This window comes from Stegostoma tigrinum, chromosome 11 (genome assembly GCF_030684315.1).
Source record: "Stegostoma tigrinum isolate sSteTig4 chromosome 11, sSteTig4.hap1, whole genome shotgun sequence".
NCBI classification, from domain to species: domain Eukaryota; kingdom Metazoa; phylum Chordata; class Chondrichthyes; order Orectolobiformes; family Stegostomatidae; genus Stegostoma; species Stegostoma tigrinum.
In genome coordinates, this window is record NC_081364.1 from 7,897,487 (window position 1) to 7,913,260 (window position 15,774).

Here is a 15,774-nt window from a genome sequence, read left to right on the forward strand (position 1 = left end):
AAGAGGAAGAAAGCAGGAAGGAATGGCCAGGTCCTGTTGACTATCCAGATAATCCCCACAAAATGTGGGCTTCAGCTGACGTCGAATGTCCACCTCAAACTGCCCAAGATCCTGCTGCTAGGAGAGAAAGAGAACTTCAAATTGTACAGGGGATAGGATTTCTTTAGAAACTCCTTTTAAATGTCTCAATCAACAGCAAACCAAAACAAAACAGACAGAAATTGGAATAACAAAAGCCTTTTTATTCAACAAATTGCAGACAGGGGAAAAAAGTTAATTCCCCTGTGTTCCATACTACAGTTTGTGTATTATATATGTGTAATGTAACAAGCCTTCATAGGCATGAAGGGTACTTAAAATTCATTCCGATTTGCTGGTATCCTCCAAACATTTCCTAACATTAATCAGAGATATTATTACAAGTGATCATTTCATAAACCTGCTTCCCGATGCAGAAAATCCAACAGCATCTATTTTTGCATCACTGAAGCAAGCTCAATCTTTTTTCACCCATAATTAGCAATAAAATGAACTAGTCATGGCGTTCCCTTAGAAACTTCTCACCCACCCTGGGCAGCGAGAGTAGGTCCAGCGTTTTCTTCTTAGAAGACTCTAACCAACAGAGGCCATGATGACATCGACAGGAACTTCATCTTTACTGCGTGCGGTCACTTGCATCGTCACTCCATCCATCAGGGCAAGCCGGGCCCTCACAAGGAGGTCGTGACCTCCGCGGAAAACACCTGAGACGTGAGAAGGAAAGGTCATTTCCAGGGATCAAGCAAGGTTATTAGGCCAGGCTCAATGTTGTTTTAGGTGCTGAGGTCTCAGAAGGTTCAGTTCAAAAAAACCTGCCACTCTATCGGTATTTATACACCACATTAATTTCCTCCATTAGGTTTCATCTCAGACGATCAACACACCTTTTAAATTCCAAAGTCTGAAGTCATGCGACACCAGGTTACACTCCAACAGGTTTATTTAAAATCACAAGCTTTTGGAGCACTGCTCCATCATCAGGTGAAGTGGAGAAAGGCGCACTGACACAGAATTTAATTTCTTTTAATTCCTTTCACACATATTTATCTCTGGCAACATCACCTTGAATGTACCTATGCTTCTCACCTCAACTACTGGACGATGCATTTCAAACTTCAGATCTGCATTATCCCCCTACTCCAGATAATCTTTCATCCCAACGGTTGACAAGAATTTATACGACTACCTTAAAAATATTCAAGGACTCTGCTTCCAATGACTTTTCAGGCAGAGACTTACAAGACAAGAGTTAAATGGATTTTGATTGACAAAGCAGTCAAGGATTTTGGTGTGCAGATAGGACGGTGGGGTTGAGATCACAGCTTGAAGAACCAAGTGGCTTACTCCCACTCCTGTCAATGCCAAAACTTGAAGTGAATCGTAATAACATCCAGCTTGCTTTCGACACCCAACAGTAGTTATCTTTGCTGACTCTTACAAGTCTCTTGGAAAAATACAACAAGTGATACTTTAGGGCAGGCTGATAGTATGGTGGATTAAATACTCAAAAGGGAGAGAGTTCAAATTCCATTTCAGTCAGTCACTGAATTCAATAACCTGTGACCATAAGGAATGGGAGCAGAAAGAAATGCTATCCCTGAAGGAAAGTCGACATTCCCTCACCACTACTGCACCTCAGTCTGGCTGACACCTGATCCCAGCTCCTACATTATGCCTTAATGGACTAAGCTAGAAACTTAATGCTGCAAAAAGGAATGAGAGAAGTATCAGACAGGGTGGACAAATCTCTCAGTAATGACAACAGGAGTCAAAGATTGTGGCCTAGGGGAGTCCAGAACCAGGGGTCATGGTCTAAGGACACAGGATACGTCAGTTAGTACTGAGTGAGGTAGAAATTTCTTCACCCAGGGAGTGGGGACCCTGTGGAATTCTCTGCCACAGATAATAGTTGAAGCCAAAACAGTGAATATTTTAAAGGAGTTAGATATAGTTCTTACAGCTAAAGAGATCAAAGAGTATGGGAAGAAAGTGGGAACAGGGGACTGAGTTGGATGATGTTGAACGGCAGCGCAGGGCTAAATGGTCTATTCCTGACCCTGCTTTCTACGTTTTCATGTCAACCAACCTCATTCAGTCAAACCTATACAGCCTGTCTCATTGGAATGCAGGGACTGGTACTGAGTGAGCTTTTACAATGTCGAATGATGCAGTTATTACAGATAGTGCTTTAAATCAAAGCCCACCCTCCACCACCATGTGCTGGGCACATCTGATCCCACCAGGTGGACTCCCAGAAGACCCAACAGATTTAAAGGTATCGTGCAAGCAAGATGTAAAAAAAAATCCAAATTACAGCACCACAGAAAATGAACAGGGCCTAGTGTTAGGCTCTTATGAGTCAGACACTAGCAGACTTTCACATTCTTACAAGTTCGGGGTTGCGCCAGGGACTTTGTAAAGGGTACATCAATACCCAGATGCCAACATCGCTGCGGTGAGGATAAAGGCTCCTTTCAGCTTTGGCGGACACTGAACAGAGATGAGGGAGAGACTGTGTGCCATGAACTGTTCCGGGTGTTTACCCTAACACCCGGAAATTACTTGTTTTGGATGTCTATATGCCAGGTCAGTGCTTCCTATTACATCAGAAGGCATTTCCCCAAAGGAGCCACCAACTGCACCCCCCCGCCCCCCCAACTAAGCTCACTCTTGCAATGCCATCCAAGTCAAAACAAAAGTGCAGGGGCACAGTGGTTATGTTCACAGTCAGCGTTAAATTCCAAAGGAACTGTCTGAAAACAAAATCTGGAAACAGAGCTTTGCTTTCAGTAAAACAGGCCTTGAAGCAGTCAGACCCCACAGCGTCACTTTAGGGAAGCAGATCTACTCACACTGATCTCTATGAGACTTGAAACAGGAGCAGAAGTAGACTATTCAGCCCCTCAACCTAGCTCCACCGTCCTATAAGATCACAGCAAATGTGTTTGCGCCTCTAATTCCCATCTAGCCTCGAGACTCAGTGTTACGTCACCTGGTGCCACATAACTTCCCTCTTTAGTAGTCTAGTGCAGCACTGAGATCAGGACAGTGGAAGACAGGCAACTAATATCAGCATTGCCAAACAAAAACAAATGCACCCAAAATTTTCACTTTTAAAATCACAGTAGCCAGGGCAGCACACAAAGTCGACTGTTTTTTACAATGTGAAAGGTGCTACTCACAAGCAAGTTGTTGGCAGTCATCAATGTTCAGCGTTGGGAAGGCAAATAGAGAAGTGACAAAGACTGAACCTCTGACATGCGCCAGAAACAGATCTCTGGGATACTGGGGCATCAATATGTTCATGACATCAGAGTCCAAACAGACCACTGCTGGGTGGGGGCCTGGAGGTGGATAAGGAACCAGCTTACCTGCTAGATAAAGTGTATGAGAATTCTTATTCTCTGGCACCTTGTCAGACCTCTCACATGGCTGCATGCCCAGGAAGTTAATAATGTTATTCACGGCCTCTGCAAACACAAGGACAGCAAGGTTTAGAAGGTGAACCACATGCAGCAGCAGCATGGCTGAATCCCAGGAGCAAGTCAAGGCCCATTGAATGGCACAGCATTTACTGCTGGATATTAAAGATCACAGTCAACAAAATAGCTCTTATCCCAATTATACCACCCAACACTGTCAGCCATGGGACAGCATTTGGGCTGATCCCAGTGGAGGCACAAGCACAGTGCACTTTTTTCAAAAACTGTGGTGGGATGCAAGTATCAGAGATAATGGGAACTGCAGATGCTGGAGAATTCCAAGATAATAAAATGTGAGGCTGGATGAACACAGCAGGCCAAGCAGCATCTTGTGCTCCTGAGATGCTGCTTGGCCTGCTGTGTTCATCCAGCCTCACATTTTATTATCGTGGGATGCAAGTGTCATCCTGCCACAACTGCTTGGAACAAGAGGGTTGTATTTACAATGCAGTCACAGTACAGGACCTTACCGATTATCTGTGCTATGTACAGGTGGGTGTTACATTTGCTAACCACTTGTTACCACTCACCATGAAGTGTTTTCATGCTGGACAGGGCAAAGGTCTCCTCCTTCTCGAATTCAGATCCCACTTCCTCCCAAGCAGCACTGAAGTTTGGCTTCAGGACTTTCTGGATGTGATCTGCCACAGTGATCTCCACATCTTCCAGCTGAGACAGAAGACAAAATAAAGCTGACTTTGTGCAGAGGTGTCTCTGGCATCTATCAGTTGCTATGGCACACAACAAATGCCTACTCAGACACATTCAAATTCCTGCAGGATTTCGGATCATAGCGTGAACAGAGTGTCAAGGGCATATGATTCAAGTTAAAAGTTGAAAAGGTCAGACTTGAAAGAAAGACAGACAATGCTGCAAGGTGAAGCAGGAAATTCTTTGGTGTTGCTTCAGATTTGTCAATGTTCCTTTGCCAAAGTGTAGCCAAAGCATTGTTAATCCAAGTTAATGGGGCTTCTGCTGCATTGTAAGTAAGTGTCGGCAGAGGAGTAAGGGCAGCCCCAAGGAACTTCCTAACCATGCAATTAGACAAATGGTATAAGTAAGGAGGGAAAATCAAATGTTGCCTATTTAAAGAAAAATCTTGTTTTCATACACCATCTGTCTTCAAATGGCTGGATTACAGGCATTTACCTGTACCATAAGTACCAGTGCTTTTCAAATTACTGTGCACTCTCCCTACTGCATTTACATTGGGGAGCCAAGTCTACACTAGGCTTGAGTTCTAGGTTAAGCAGAGGTATGGAATATTCATGGCACAGAATGAGGTCATTTGACTGTTCATGTCTATACTAACTGACAATAAACTGCCAGTTAATCTCACTATCCAGCTCCGGGTCAATAACCATGTAGGTTTACAGCATTTTAAACAAATTGCTAATTATTTATTTTTTAAATGTCAGCAGGATTTAGGCCTTTGCCACCATTTCAGACAGCTAATCCCAGACTGCCACTACCATTGGGGTTAAAGATTCTCTCAACATCTTTCTAATCCTTCCACCAATTACTTTAAACCTAAGGCAGCTGGTTGTTGACCTGTTGAGGGAAATGTCTCTTCGATCCAATCTCTCTCAGCCTCACGATTTTATCCACCTTAATTAAATCTCTCCTAAAGACCATACAGTCACCCTTTCCTGTTCCTAAGGATACAGCCTTGCCTAGTCAATCCGTTGTCATTGTTAAAATTTGCCAGTCCTGGACAAACATCCTTGTAAATCTCCTCTATATCCTTTCTCTATCCTCATGACTATAATCACACTCTTCTTGAAATGTGATGATGGGAACTGAACACAGTAGTCTTGATGTGGCCAAGCTAGTATTTTACACAGTTCTGGCATTGTCTCCTCATTCTTGTATCCAATGCCATGGTTGATAAAGAGAATACCCTGAATGCCTGATAACAAAGTGTGAAGCTGGATGAACACAGCAGGCCAAGCAGCATCTCAGGAGCACAAAAGCTGACGTTTCGGGCCTAGACCCTTCGGGCCCGAAACGTCAGCTTTTGTGCTCCCGAGATGCTGCTTGGCCTGCTGTGTTCATCCAGCTTCACACTTTGTTAACTTGGATTCTCCAGCATCTGCAGTTTCCCATTAACCCTGAATGCCTTTTTAACCCCTGTACTACCTACCTGTCCCCCTGCTTTCAAGGGCCTGTGAGCATGCACTCCAAGCTGTCTCTGCTCCGATATAGTTTCAGTATTTATACTGCGTTAATTTGCCTTGTTTGCCTCTCACAAAGACATGACCTCACACTTGTACGGCTGAATTCCATTTTCCACTTTTCAGTCACTTGACCGTCCACTGAGATTTTCATGTGGCTGACAGCTTCCTTCATCAATTTCAACCACTCAGCCATCCTTTGTACTAAGAGCACTGCAATGGCTATCTTTCCAATGAATCTAACATTCCCCATCTGGACCCACCAACGAAGGTTCAAACAAAAAAAATCCCACGACTTTTAAGATAAGTAGGAGTGTTATCTCAATTATCCTGGCCATTAAATACCCAACAAATTACGACCACAAAAATAGATTATCTGGTCAGCTGGTTATGAGATCTTGCTGTGTACAAATCGCTTGTAATGCAATGGGACATCCCGAGGTCTTGAAAGGTTTTACATCAATACCAAGGCTTTCCTTCTATTGCTTCACTACGACTCAGGATATTGGACTCATCGGGCATAAAGATGGATTCGTTCTGTTCCACTTACCACATACTCATCTTCATAACCCTCTTCATCAGCCTCGCCCGTATTAGGATCACAGTCTTTCACAGTGAACTTTAAAGTGCAGCTAAATGTACAGGACACTGAAGGAAGAGAAAGGAATGAGCTGCAAGTACAAACAGGGCTTGAAAGAAACAAATCACACTAATATACTGAGGGAAGGAGGTAAAATGGCAACACTTAACTCTGGTGCCTGCCTTAACATCCTAACACCGCATGGAATACATGGGCACTGCATATTTAACAGCTTAAATCTTCAAATGTCAACAGGCCTGCCGTGACTTCTTCACTGCCAATTCCAAATCTTTCAGACAAGATTACCCACAGCTCCCATGCAAGTTTAGATTACATTTCCTTGTTTTCCTGTACAGCGCACAGCCATGTTGAACACAGACTGACAGATTTTTGTTGGTTAAGGGTGTCAAGGTGGGTTAGTGGGGTTGAATAGCTTGATTTAATGTAATAATGGAACAGGCTAGATTGTTTAACATTGGTTCTCCTATGATTCTGGGGCACTGTAGCGACAGTAGCACCATTGTAACAGAGAGTGGATTTCAATTCCAGATTTATGAATCAAAATTCATCAGCAGCTCTCGTGGTCAATAATCCAGAGTATCAGATTGACCTTGGGTTACTAGTCCAATTGCATTATCACAGCATTACAGTCTTCCCAAAGTACTCCACTGACATTCTCATGCAGTTGAGCTCAGGAACATATTTTGTGAAGTCTTGAATTAGACAACACAACAGCAAGCTATGGGGGAATGGGAACAGACCGACAGTTTACTTGTAATCCAGGTCACCAGCAAGCAGGCTGAAGGTTTGAAGGGTGTAATCCTAAACCGAAAAAACAAAACACAGAGACCGTTTTCCAACCAGTAATATCAACGCAATCCAGGCAGAACCTACTCGGCTAAACAAGCAGGGTGTGTAAACATAAGTGACTTAAACACAAAGCTATTTACTCGTATTTCCTTTAGCTTTTAAACTGGCTCAGGATTAAACAGCCTTCATGCATGAAGCTGTCTATAATTTCAGGTCAAAACTGAAATTCCACAAATTACATTGGACCAGGAAGGTTCTTCAAATTGAGCTGATTTCCTTATGGGGAACACAAAAACAATTTTAGACTGTACCTATCTAAAGGTATTTAACTTACTGAGTACATACCTAGTGTGCATGAATTGAACTATTAGTACAGAAAAAAGAACTCTAGATGCTGGAGATCTGAAACAAACAAATACTGAAGTTGCAATAGCTGGGGGCATCTACAGAGAGAAGACAAAGTTTTGTATTTCGAGCCCAGTGACCCCCCCTTCAAAAATGAAGAATTATACTGTTAAATTGTTTCCTGAGGGGTATTTTTGGTATTAAAATAGAATTTCCAGGGCTTGAGCATAACAGTCTACCAGTGGCCAATGTGTTAGCATGGCAAAAGTAGACTATTCAGTCACTGGTGTTTGTAGGAACTTGCTATGTGCAAAGTGGCTGTTGTGAGTGCAACAATAGTGACTACACTCCAAAAAGGAAGCATTCAATTGGTATTTGAAGAAATCCAGCACATTTGAAAAGCAGTACATAACTGCAAGATTTCTTTTTAAAAAAGGTGTTTTAAAAACAATTTACTCAGATGGAGGAATGGACATCAGTGATTCCTTGAAATTTTACAAGTTGCACATGGCTTGGTTACTTCAATCCACAATTCTTCAAATCTTCAATGGCCACACATGCATAACAGCTTAGTGCAAAACATTACTGGACGCCCGATTAAATGCATATAATTTGCTGAGAAACCCATACCTGTTCTCTTAATTAAACTGCACCAGGTTAAAACACTTAAAAAGAGAATCAACAAATACTTCAAATAGACAGAAAACAAAACCATTATTTTCTATTACAATTGGGCTGGAAGACTTCTATATGATTATGCAAGTTATGTTTAGCGGACAGTTGAAGCATATGCTAAGCAACACAATTCCAAGCAATCTTTGGGTTCAAATACTGATCAAAGTACTCAAAGTAGAAACTTTACTCTTGGGAGTTAAGTAAGTCAGAGCTTTACAGCACTGAAGCAGGACCTTTGGCCCAACTTGTCCATGCTGACCAGATTTCTGAAACCAAACTAGTCCCATTTGCCTGCATTTAGCCCTTATTCCTCCAACCCTTTCCTAAAGGTGCATCTGTCCAAATGTCTTTTAAATGTTGTAAATGCACCCACCTCTACCACTTCCTCTGGCAGCTCGCTTCATATATGCACACAGTGTGCGAAAAAGTTGCCCCTCAGGTCCCTTTTAAATCTTTCCCTTCTCATCTAAACCTATGCCTTGCAGTTTTGGATTCCACTACACTGGGAAAAATGGCCTGGGCTATTCAGCTTATCGATGGCCTTATACAGGCTTACAAAGTTGTGAGGGGCAATGTCTTGGTAATGCAACATCCTCCAGGTAACTGCAAATGCTTCCTCACCTGCAGCTGGATCTTCCTCAGGCAACATCACCAGTGTATAACAGATGCCTGGCTGGTTATAGGATAGGGTAGTCGCTGGAATACAGCACAGCACTTCGTAACCTTCCGTTGGTTCCATTTGCACTGTGACATTCTCCAATATTTGGTCATTCAGAGTATTGGTGCAATCAAACTACAGAGGCCAAACAGAAAGTAATTTAAAAAATGCAGCTTATTAAGATACCATATAGGGCTTGAACTAGAGCCTTGAGGCTTGCAGCCGATCCACCCCTCATTCACCTTTGGCCCTCAGAACTCTCCAGATCTTCACACACACAGCTATTATGGGTTGCTGAAAGATTTCAGACCCCTTTTTGTTACCTTGCTTCGACAAAAGACAACTTTAGAAGCTAGCACCATACCAAGAAGAGACTGTCATCCCAACTTTCACACAGTGCTGCAGGTGAAACATCTGACACAAGATGATCGCTGGAGCTTTTGTTCCTGATTCTTGAGGAGGGAGTGGTCACTTTACAGCTACCCACATGATTAACAATTAATTCAGGACTGCAGTGTGTGAGCAATGCCACACTTCGGTCTAAAGGTTAGTTGGCATTGTCTTTCTGACAGAAGGTCATGGACATGGCCCCATCTTCATGACCATAATCAAGACTGACCCCCAGTACTAAAGGGGTATTGCATTAACAGAGGTGCTGCCTCTCAGCTTAGTTTTTCAACTATCCTTTTGGGTGAACATGAAAGATCCCACTGCATTATTCAGAGAGTAACAGGGATTTATCCCGATCCTTTTTACTTAAGGAAAGGATTAATTAATAGAATTGTTGTGCTGTTGGAAAGATCACCTTTTCCCACCCACCCCAAATTACATTTAGGAAGGTGGTGGTCAGCTGCCTTCTTAAACCAGACCAGTATTTACAGTGTTGGTGCAATTACAGTGCTATCATGCAGGAAGATCCAGAATTTTGTCCTCGCCACAGTGAAGGATGGTGGTAATGCCAAGTCAGAATGGCATGCGGCGCTGCTTCCCTGCATCTGCTGCCCTTTTTTCTAGATTGTAAAGGCCCTGAGTTTGTAAAGTACTTTTGGCAGCAGGGTGTGGGGAAGGCAGGGTTCACTGCTATGCACCTTGTAGATGGTACACAATGTTGCCACTATGTGTTAGTAGTGTCCAAAGTGAATACTGAGTTCCCCAGTGAACTCTCGTGGAAGTACTCTGTAAATTAACTGCAAGTCTTCCTTTTACTGCTATTTCAGCTCAAATCAGAAAGTTAAATATACAGCATTATGGCCTAAAAACAACAGCCAGGGGAGGAAAATGCAACCACAAAGATTAACGACTCCAACCAACTTTGAGACACAAGAATACAGCTGAAAAGTCTAGGAGTCACCTACCTGGAATACAAAATGATTTTCGAAGGTGTGTTTTGTGCAACGGATAACATATTCTGTCTCTGATTCTGTGAGGGGTACAGGGTTAGGCGAAGACTTGAAAAGTGAGCCAAGGTCTTTGAACTCTGGGATAGCAGCAAGTTGTTCTGAAACAGAATGAGATTTTCCACTTTGGGTTTAAGGCAAACAGCAACTCTGAATCAGGTGTTGTAATATTTGCACTACAAACTGATATTTCTATAGTCAAAGCCACCCTCACCTTGGAAAATATCCTGCCTGCTCGATGCCACCTTCTCTGGCACTTTGACAGTGGCTGCTGGAGAGATTTCTGGAATAATAAAACATCAGTAAAAAGTCAACACAGACAAATTTTGTTGGGGAAGAATAGAGGTTGCAGAGAGAGCAGCGAAGGTGCCTCCCTTTTCATAACTGCCTGCAGGCGTTTTTACTTCCAATGCAATTCACCAAGCTCTGCTGGGATTCACAAGGGGTTCAAGTCATCTCTGTCCTTCAACATTGTTCTGGAAGGGGAAGGAAGAAAAAGACCTAATTGTAAGCCTTTTCTAACAGCTAGCTGACGCTCATATGTCCTTCCTTTGTGGCAGTCCTAAGAGACTAATTCAAACAAATTCATGCAATTCTTTTTTTTTCAAAAGAATGTGGCACCAACAAAACTGCCATTTCTATTTTCTGGGATGGGAGTAGTTTGACGGAAGCCATTAGATCCCACTGTTTCTCAAAATGTCATTCGAGAGATACGTAAAAATGAGGAGGATCGTTCAACTTATCACATTCAATTAGGAGAAGAAAAATGTTCTTCCCCAACCCAATCAAAATGCTGTTTGAAATGATTAGTGTCTCCACTACTTTGGTGAGAAAGCCCATTAACAAAGACAAATGACGTTCACAGTTTACCGAGGGTCAGTAGGGAACACAGCTCCATGCACCTACCAGACTTCTGTTCTGAGGTGGGAGCCATCGAGAGGGGAACTGATTTTAGGTCAAAGGGCTTTTCAGATGGTTCCAGTGTGTAGTGGTGAAGTGCTCGCTCCAAGCCTGGAATGGACACTTGTAGACCTGGAGAGGGAGAAATTGCATTGATTTTTAAATGTACCTTGTGAGCAAAACGATGCTGGTATTTTAAAAGCTAAAATTTGAAACACACTGTGCATGCTATTCTCCAAAATATTTTTTGTGTAGCTACTGAAGACACTGACACTCATTGCAGCACAAGTGTCATTGCTCGACTCTGTATGTCATCGATAGCCATAATTCAGCTCAACCAGTTGCTTCTCATCACTCCACTTTAAGATCATAAGATGAAGGAGCAGAAGTGGGCCATTCAGCCTATCAAGCCTGCGCTGCCATCTGCTAACATCATGGCTGATCTGATGACCCCTGACTCCCCTGTCCTGCCTTTTTCTCATAGCCGCTGATTCCCTTACTGATTAAAAATCTGTCTATTTCGGCCTTGAATATTCTTAACACCCTAAGCTCGACAGCCCTCCGTGGTAAAGAATTCCACAGATTCACTACTCAGAGAAGAAATTCCTCCTCATCACTGTCTTAAATAAGCGATCTTCATTCTGAGATTATGCCCTCTGTTCCTAGACTCTTTCAGAAGGTTATGATCTGTAATGCTGGGCTTTATAGTTTTCTATTTTCTTTTCCCTAAGAACTTATACTTAAGGACCTGTACCAGGTACCTTGTGCCTAAGACGGCACCATAAGTGGTGAACTTGTAAACTTCTCACCTGTACTCATTTGAACACGTGAAAATAAAGATAAACCTAACCTTAATCCTAATCCAAAGGGAAACAACTTTTCTAGTTCCACCCTGTCAAGTCCTTCAAGAATCTTGCAGATATTTTCTAATCAACCTGTGCAGAGGTATTATTACACACTGTCCGGAGCTAGTAGGACTTGAACATGGGTCTCCAGGCTCAGGAGTAGGGGTACTACTACTGCACCACAAGAACCCTTTTATTTATACAAATAAACTTCTCCCAAATCAGCTGTTACTCATTTAATTAAGGAAGTGCAAGCACTGCCCACCTGGGGGGGTAGGAGGGCAGTGCAACCAAACTCAGCTCTTAGGTATTTCAATTAACTTGAGACCTGTTACAGTTTGAATGATCAGATTCAACACAGAGTGAACACAATAACAATATATGAGCTGACACACATGGCGCTCCTTACCATTGAGGATATAAGCAGAGTTCAATGCCTTTTGTTTCTGCTCCAGCACACTCAGGTAGAAAGTGGCTCGGTCTCGTACTTCATTGTCATCATCCATCATACATCTGTGCAAAATATACAACCTTACATTAAAATTTTTAATGGCAGAAGGATCGGTATCTAGAAGGTACAGATTTAAGGGTGATTGCTCCAAGAACCCGGGGAAAGTGCAGGAAAACCTTTACACTGAGGTATGATGATCTGGATGGGTGGAGGAACCAAATTCAATGACAACCTTGGAAAGAAAATTAGATAAATAGAAGAATATCATTTTGCTGGGCTCTGGGAAAAGAACAGTGGTGGGTATTTCTTGCATAGTGCTTTCAGTGGCTAGCATAGGCTGGTTGGACCAAATAAACTCCATGTAGTATGCTTCTCAACTACAGACTAGAAATTTACACTGATTCAGTTGAGGACAAAGACATGGAGGCTGCGACTTTGAACTGCTATGAGCGCAAGTGTAGCATAAAATATTTAAGTGTAAGCATTTTAAAATAATGTTGGAATCATTTTGTGACAATACTATGGCTTTAAGAGGTGTATTTTGTCAAAGAGGTTTTACAACAGAGGTGGTGAACCATCTATTTGAATAGAATAAACAGTTTGTGAGGCTTTGGATTTTTTTGGCAAGTTGGAAAATAAATGGGTGGCAGCAAGCTCCCCCAAAGCCAGGATTTTTAGTTTTAGTTTGTCAGTAGCAGTTGCTGCTGGGGTCTTGAAGCTAGATGTAGAAGCTGTTTTTCCTTTCTCTGTCACAGCTAAAAGTTGGGCTTCTCTTTCTGCTCCGGATGTGAGTTTGCTCGCTGAGCTGGAAGGTTTGTATTCAGTCGTTTCGTCACCATTCTAGGAGACTCTGATGAAGCGCTGGTGTTATGTCCCGCTTTCTATTTATCTGTTTAGGTTTCCTTGGGTTGGTGATGTCATTTCCTGTTCTTTTTCTCAGAGGATGATAGATTGGCTCCAAATCAATGTGTTTGTTGATGGAGTTCCGGTTGGAATGCCATCCCTCTAGGAATTCTTGTGCGTGTCTCTGCTTGGCTTATCCTAGGATGGATGTGTTGTCCCAATCAAAGTGGTGTCCTTCCTCATCTGTATGTAAGGATATGAGTGATAGTGGGTCATGTTGTTTTGTGGCTAGTCGATGTTCATGTATCCTGGTGGCTAGCTTTCTGCCAGTTTGTCCAATGTAGTGTTTGTCACAGTTCTTGCAAGGTATTTAATAGATGACGTTCGTTTTGCTTGTTGTCTGTATAGGGTCTTTTAAGTTCATTAGCTGCTGTTTTAGTGTGTTGGTGGGTTTGTGGGCTACCCTGATGCCAAGAGGTCTGAGTAGTCTGGCAGTCATTTCCGAAATGTCTTTGATGTAGGGGAGAGTGGTTATGGTTTCTGAGCCCGTTTTGTCTGTTTGTTTGGGTTTGTTGCTGAGGAATCAGCGGACTGTGTTCATAGGGTACCCATTCTTTTTGAATACGCTGTATAGTTGATTTTCTTCTGCTCTGCGTAGTTCCTCTGTGCTGCAGTGTGTGGTGGCTCGTTGGAATAATGTTCTAATGCAGCTTCGTTTGTGGGTGTTGGGATGGTTGCTCCTGTAGTTCAGTAGTATGAACTAGTGTGAACTACAGGAGCAACCATCCCAACACCCACAAACAAAGCTGCATTAGAACATTATTCCAACGAGCCACTACACACTGCAGCACAGAGGAATTACGAAGAGCAGAAGAAAATCACCTATACAGCGTATTCAAAAAGAATGGGTACCCTATGAACACAGTCTGCCGATTTCTCAGCAACAAACCCAAACAAACAGACAAAACGGGCTCAGAAACCATAACCACTCTCCCCTACATCAAAGACATTTCGGAAATGACTGCCAGACTACTCAGACCTCTTGGCATCAGGGTAGCCCACAAACCCACCAACACACTAAAACAGCAGCTAATGAACTTAAAAGACCCTATACAGACAACAAGCAAAACGAACGTCATCTACAAAATACCTTGCAAGAACTGTGACAAACACTACATTGGACAAACTGGCAGAAAGCTAGCCACCAGGATACATGAACATCAACTAGCCACAAAACAACATGACCCACTATCACTCGTATCCTTACATACAGATGAGGAAGGACACCACTTTGATTGGGACAACACATCCAGCCTAGGATAAGACAAGCAGAGACATGCACAAGAATTCCTAGAAGCATGGCATTCCAACCGGAACTCCATCAACAAACACATTGATTTGGAGCCAATCTATCATCCTCTGAGAAAAAGAACAGGAAATGACATCGCCAACCCAAGGAAACCTAAACAGATAAATAGAAAGCAGGACATAACACCAGTGCTTCGCCGGAGGCTCACTGATGATGTTACCTAGAATGGTGACGAAACGTCTGAAAACTAACCTTCCATCTCAGTGAGCAAACTCACATCCAGAACCTCAACCTGAGCTACAAATCTTCTGAAAACTCGCTTCTTTTTCTGAGGCTAGAATTGCATGTGATACAATCAATTTTACTAAATTTGCCAGGTGTGTGTTTATGGGATGCTACTGCATTGAAACAGCTACTGTTTAGTAGTTAAATAATCTTATGATTCTGTTAAGATTTCAGTAGAGTTATGTTATTCCAATTTCTGCTTTCTTTTGTTTTTTCTTAAACTACAGTGTATGAACAAAGTATGTTTTGCTTCAGGACTGGTAGTTTGACCAATCGCATTGCATCTGGAATGCAATGCCTTGCATTTAACTTTTAAAATAAGTTAGAGTCTAGGCTATCTTAATATTTTTTGAGGAGATTTGGTCAGGTCCATAACATTTACATTTTGCAACAGTGCAGAAATTTAAACAAAGATAAAAATTCCCTGGTTTAAAATCTTAACCAATGGAGCAGAAAGGTTCTGGTGCTGGTTCTTTGAAAAAGCAAGCTAATTGTCAGTTCTATTGGAAACCTTTCAGAATGAATCAGCCCTTCTTTCAAATACTCCATCCTCCAGCTATGATATCACTAGCAGGCTTGCTGGAAAGTGACCGCTCGCTGGGGTTTGCCAATTTTGCAGGATTAGAATGGTGTCTCAAGGAATTAAAGATTAATTTCTGAGACACCACTTCAAGAAATGCAGGAGAAAATTTAATCATAGGAGTATTAAATCATGTAGGGAAATTATTCTTGCTTTCAATATTTCTTTGAACAACTCTGCACATTGGTTATAAAAAAGTGTTGTAAATGCAAAAAGGGCTGTTGCAAATGATGTGAGGAATCATCCAACTGTGTGACAAAGTCTTTCCAATTAACCAGGGGAAGGCAGTGTGTTGTGCCAATGGCAGGAGCATGAGGTTATACATACAAGACAGAAGAGTGAGAGGACTTGACAGGATCGATGCTGAGAGGATGTCTGCTCTCATGATGGAAATCTAGAAT

The 15,774-nt window shown here is 42.3% G+C and overlaps 1 protein-coding gene across 2 annotated transcripts in view; it reads right to left on the bottom strand.

Moving 5' to 3' along the window:
- Nucleotides 1-221: 221 nt before the first annotated feature.
- LOC125460411 (coatomer subunit gamma-1) overlaps nt 222-15,774 on the bottom strand; it is a 72,968-nt gene continuing 57,415 nt past the window's right edge. For both annotated transcript variants that reach the window (XM_048547875.2, XM_048547874.2), the window contains exons 16-24: nt 12,315-12,418; nt 11,067-11,192; nt 10,375-10,443; nt 10,119-10,261; nt 8,727-8,898; nt 6,246-6,343; nt 4,052-4,190; nt 3,411-3,509; nt 222-743 (exon numbers count right to left, since the gene is read on the bottom strand). In XM_048547875.2, the coding sequence (XP_048403832.1) occupies nt 613-743; nt 3,411-3,509; nt 4,052-4,190; nt 6,246-6,343; nt 8,727-8,898; nt 10,119-10,261; nt 10,375-10,443; nt 11,067-11,192; nt 12,315-12,418 (1,081 nt within the window). In that variant the 3' untranslated portion in view covers nt 222-612. The remainder of the gene's footprint in view (nt 744-3,410; nt 3,510-4,051; nt 4,191-6,245; nt 6,344-8,726; nt 8,899-10,118; nt 10,262-10,374; nt 10,444-11,066; nt 11,193-12,314; nt 12,419-15,774) is intronic.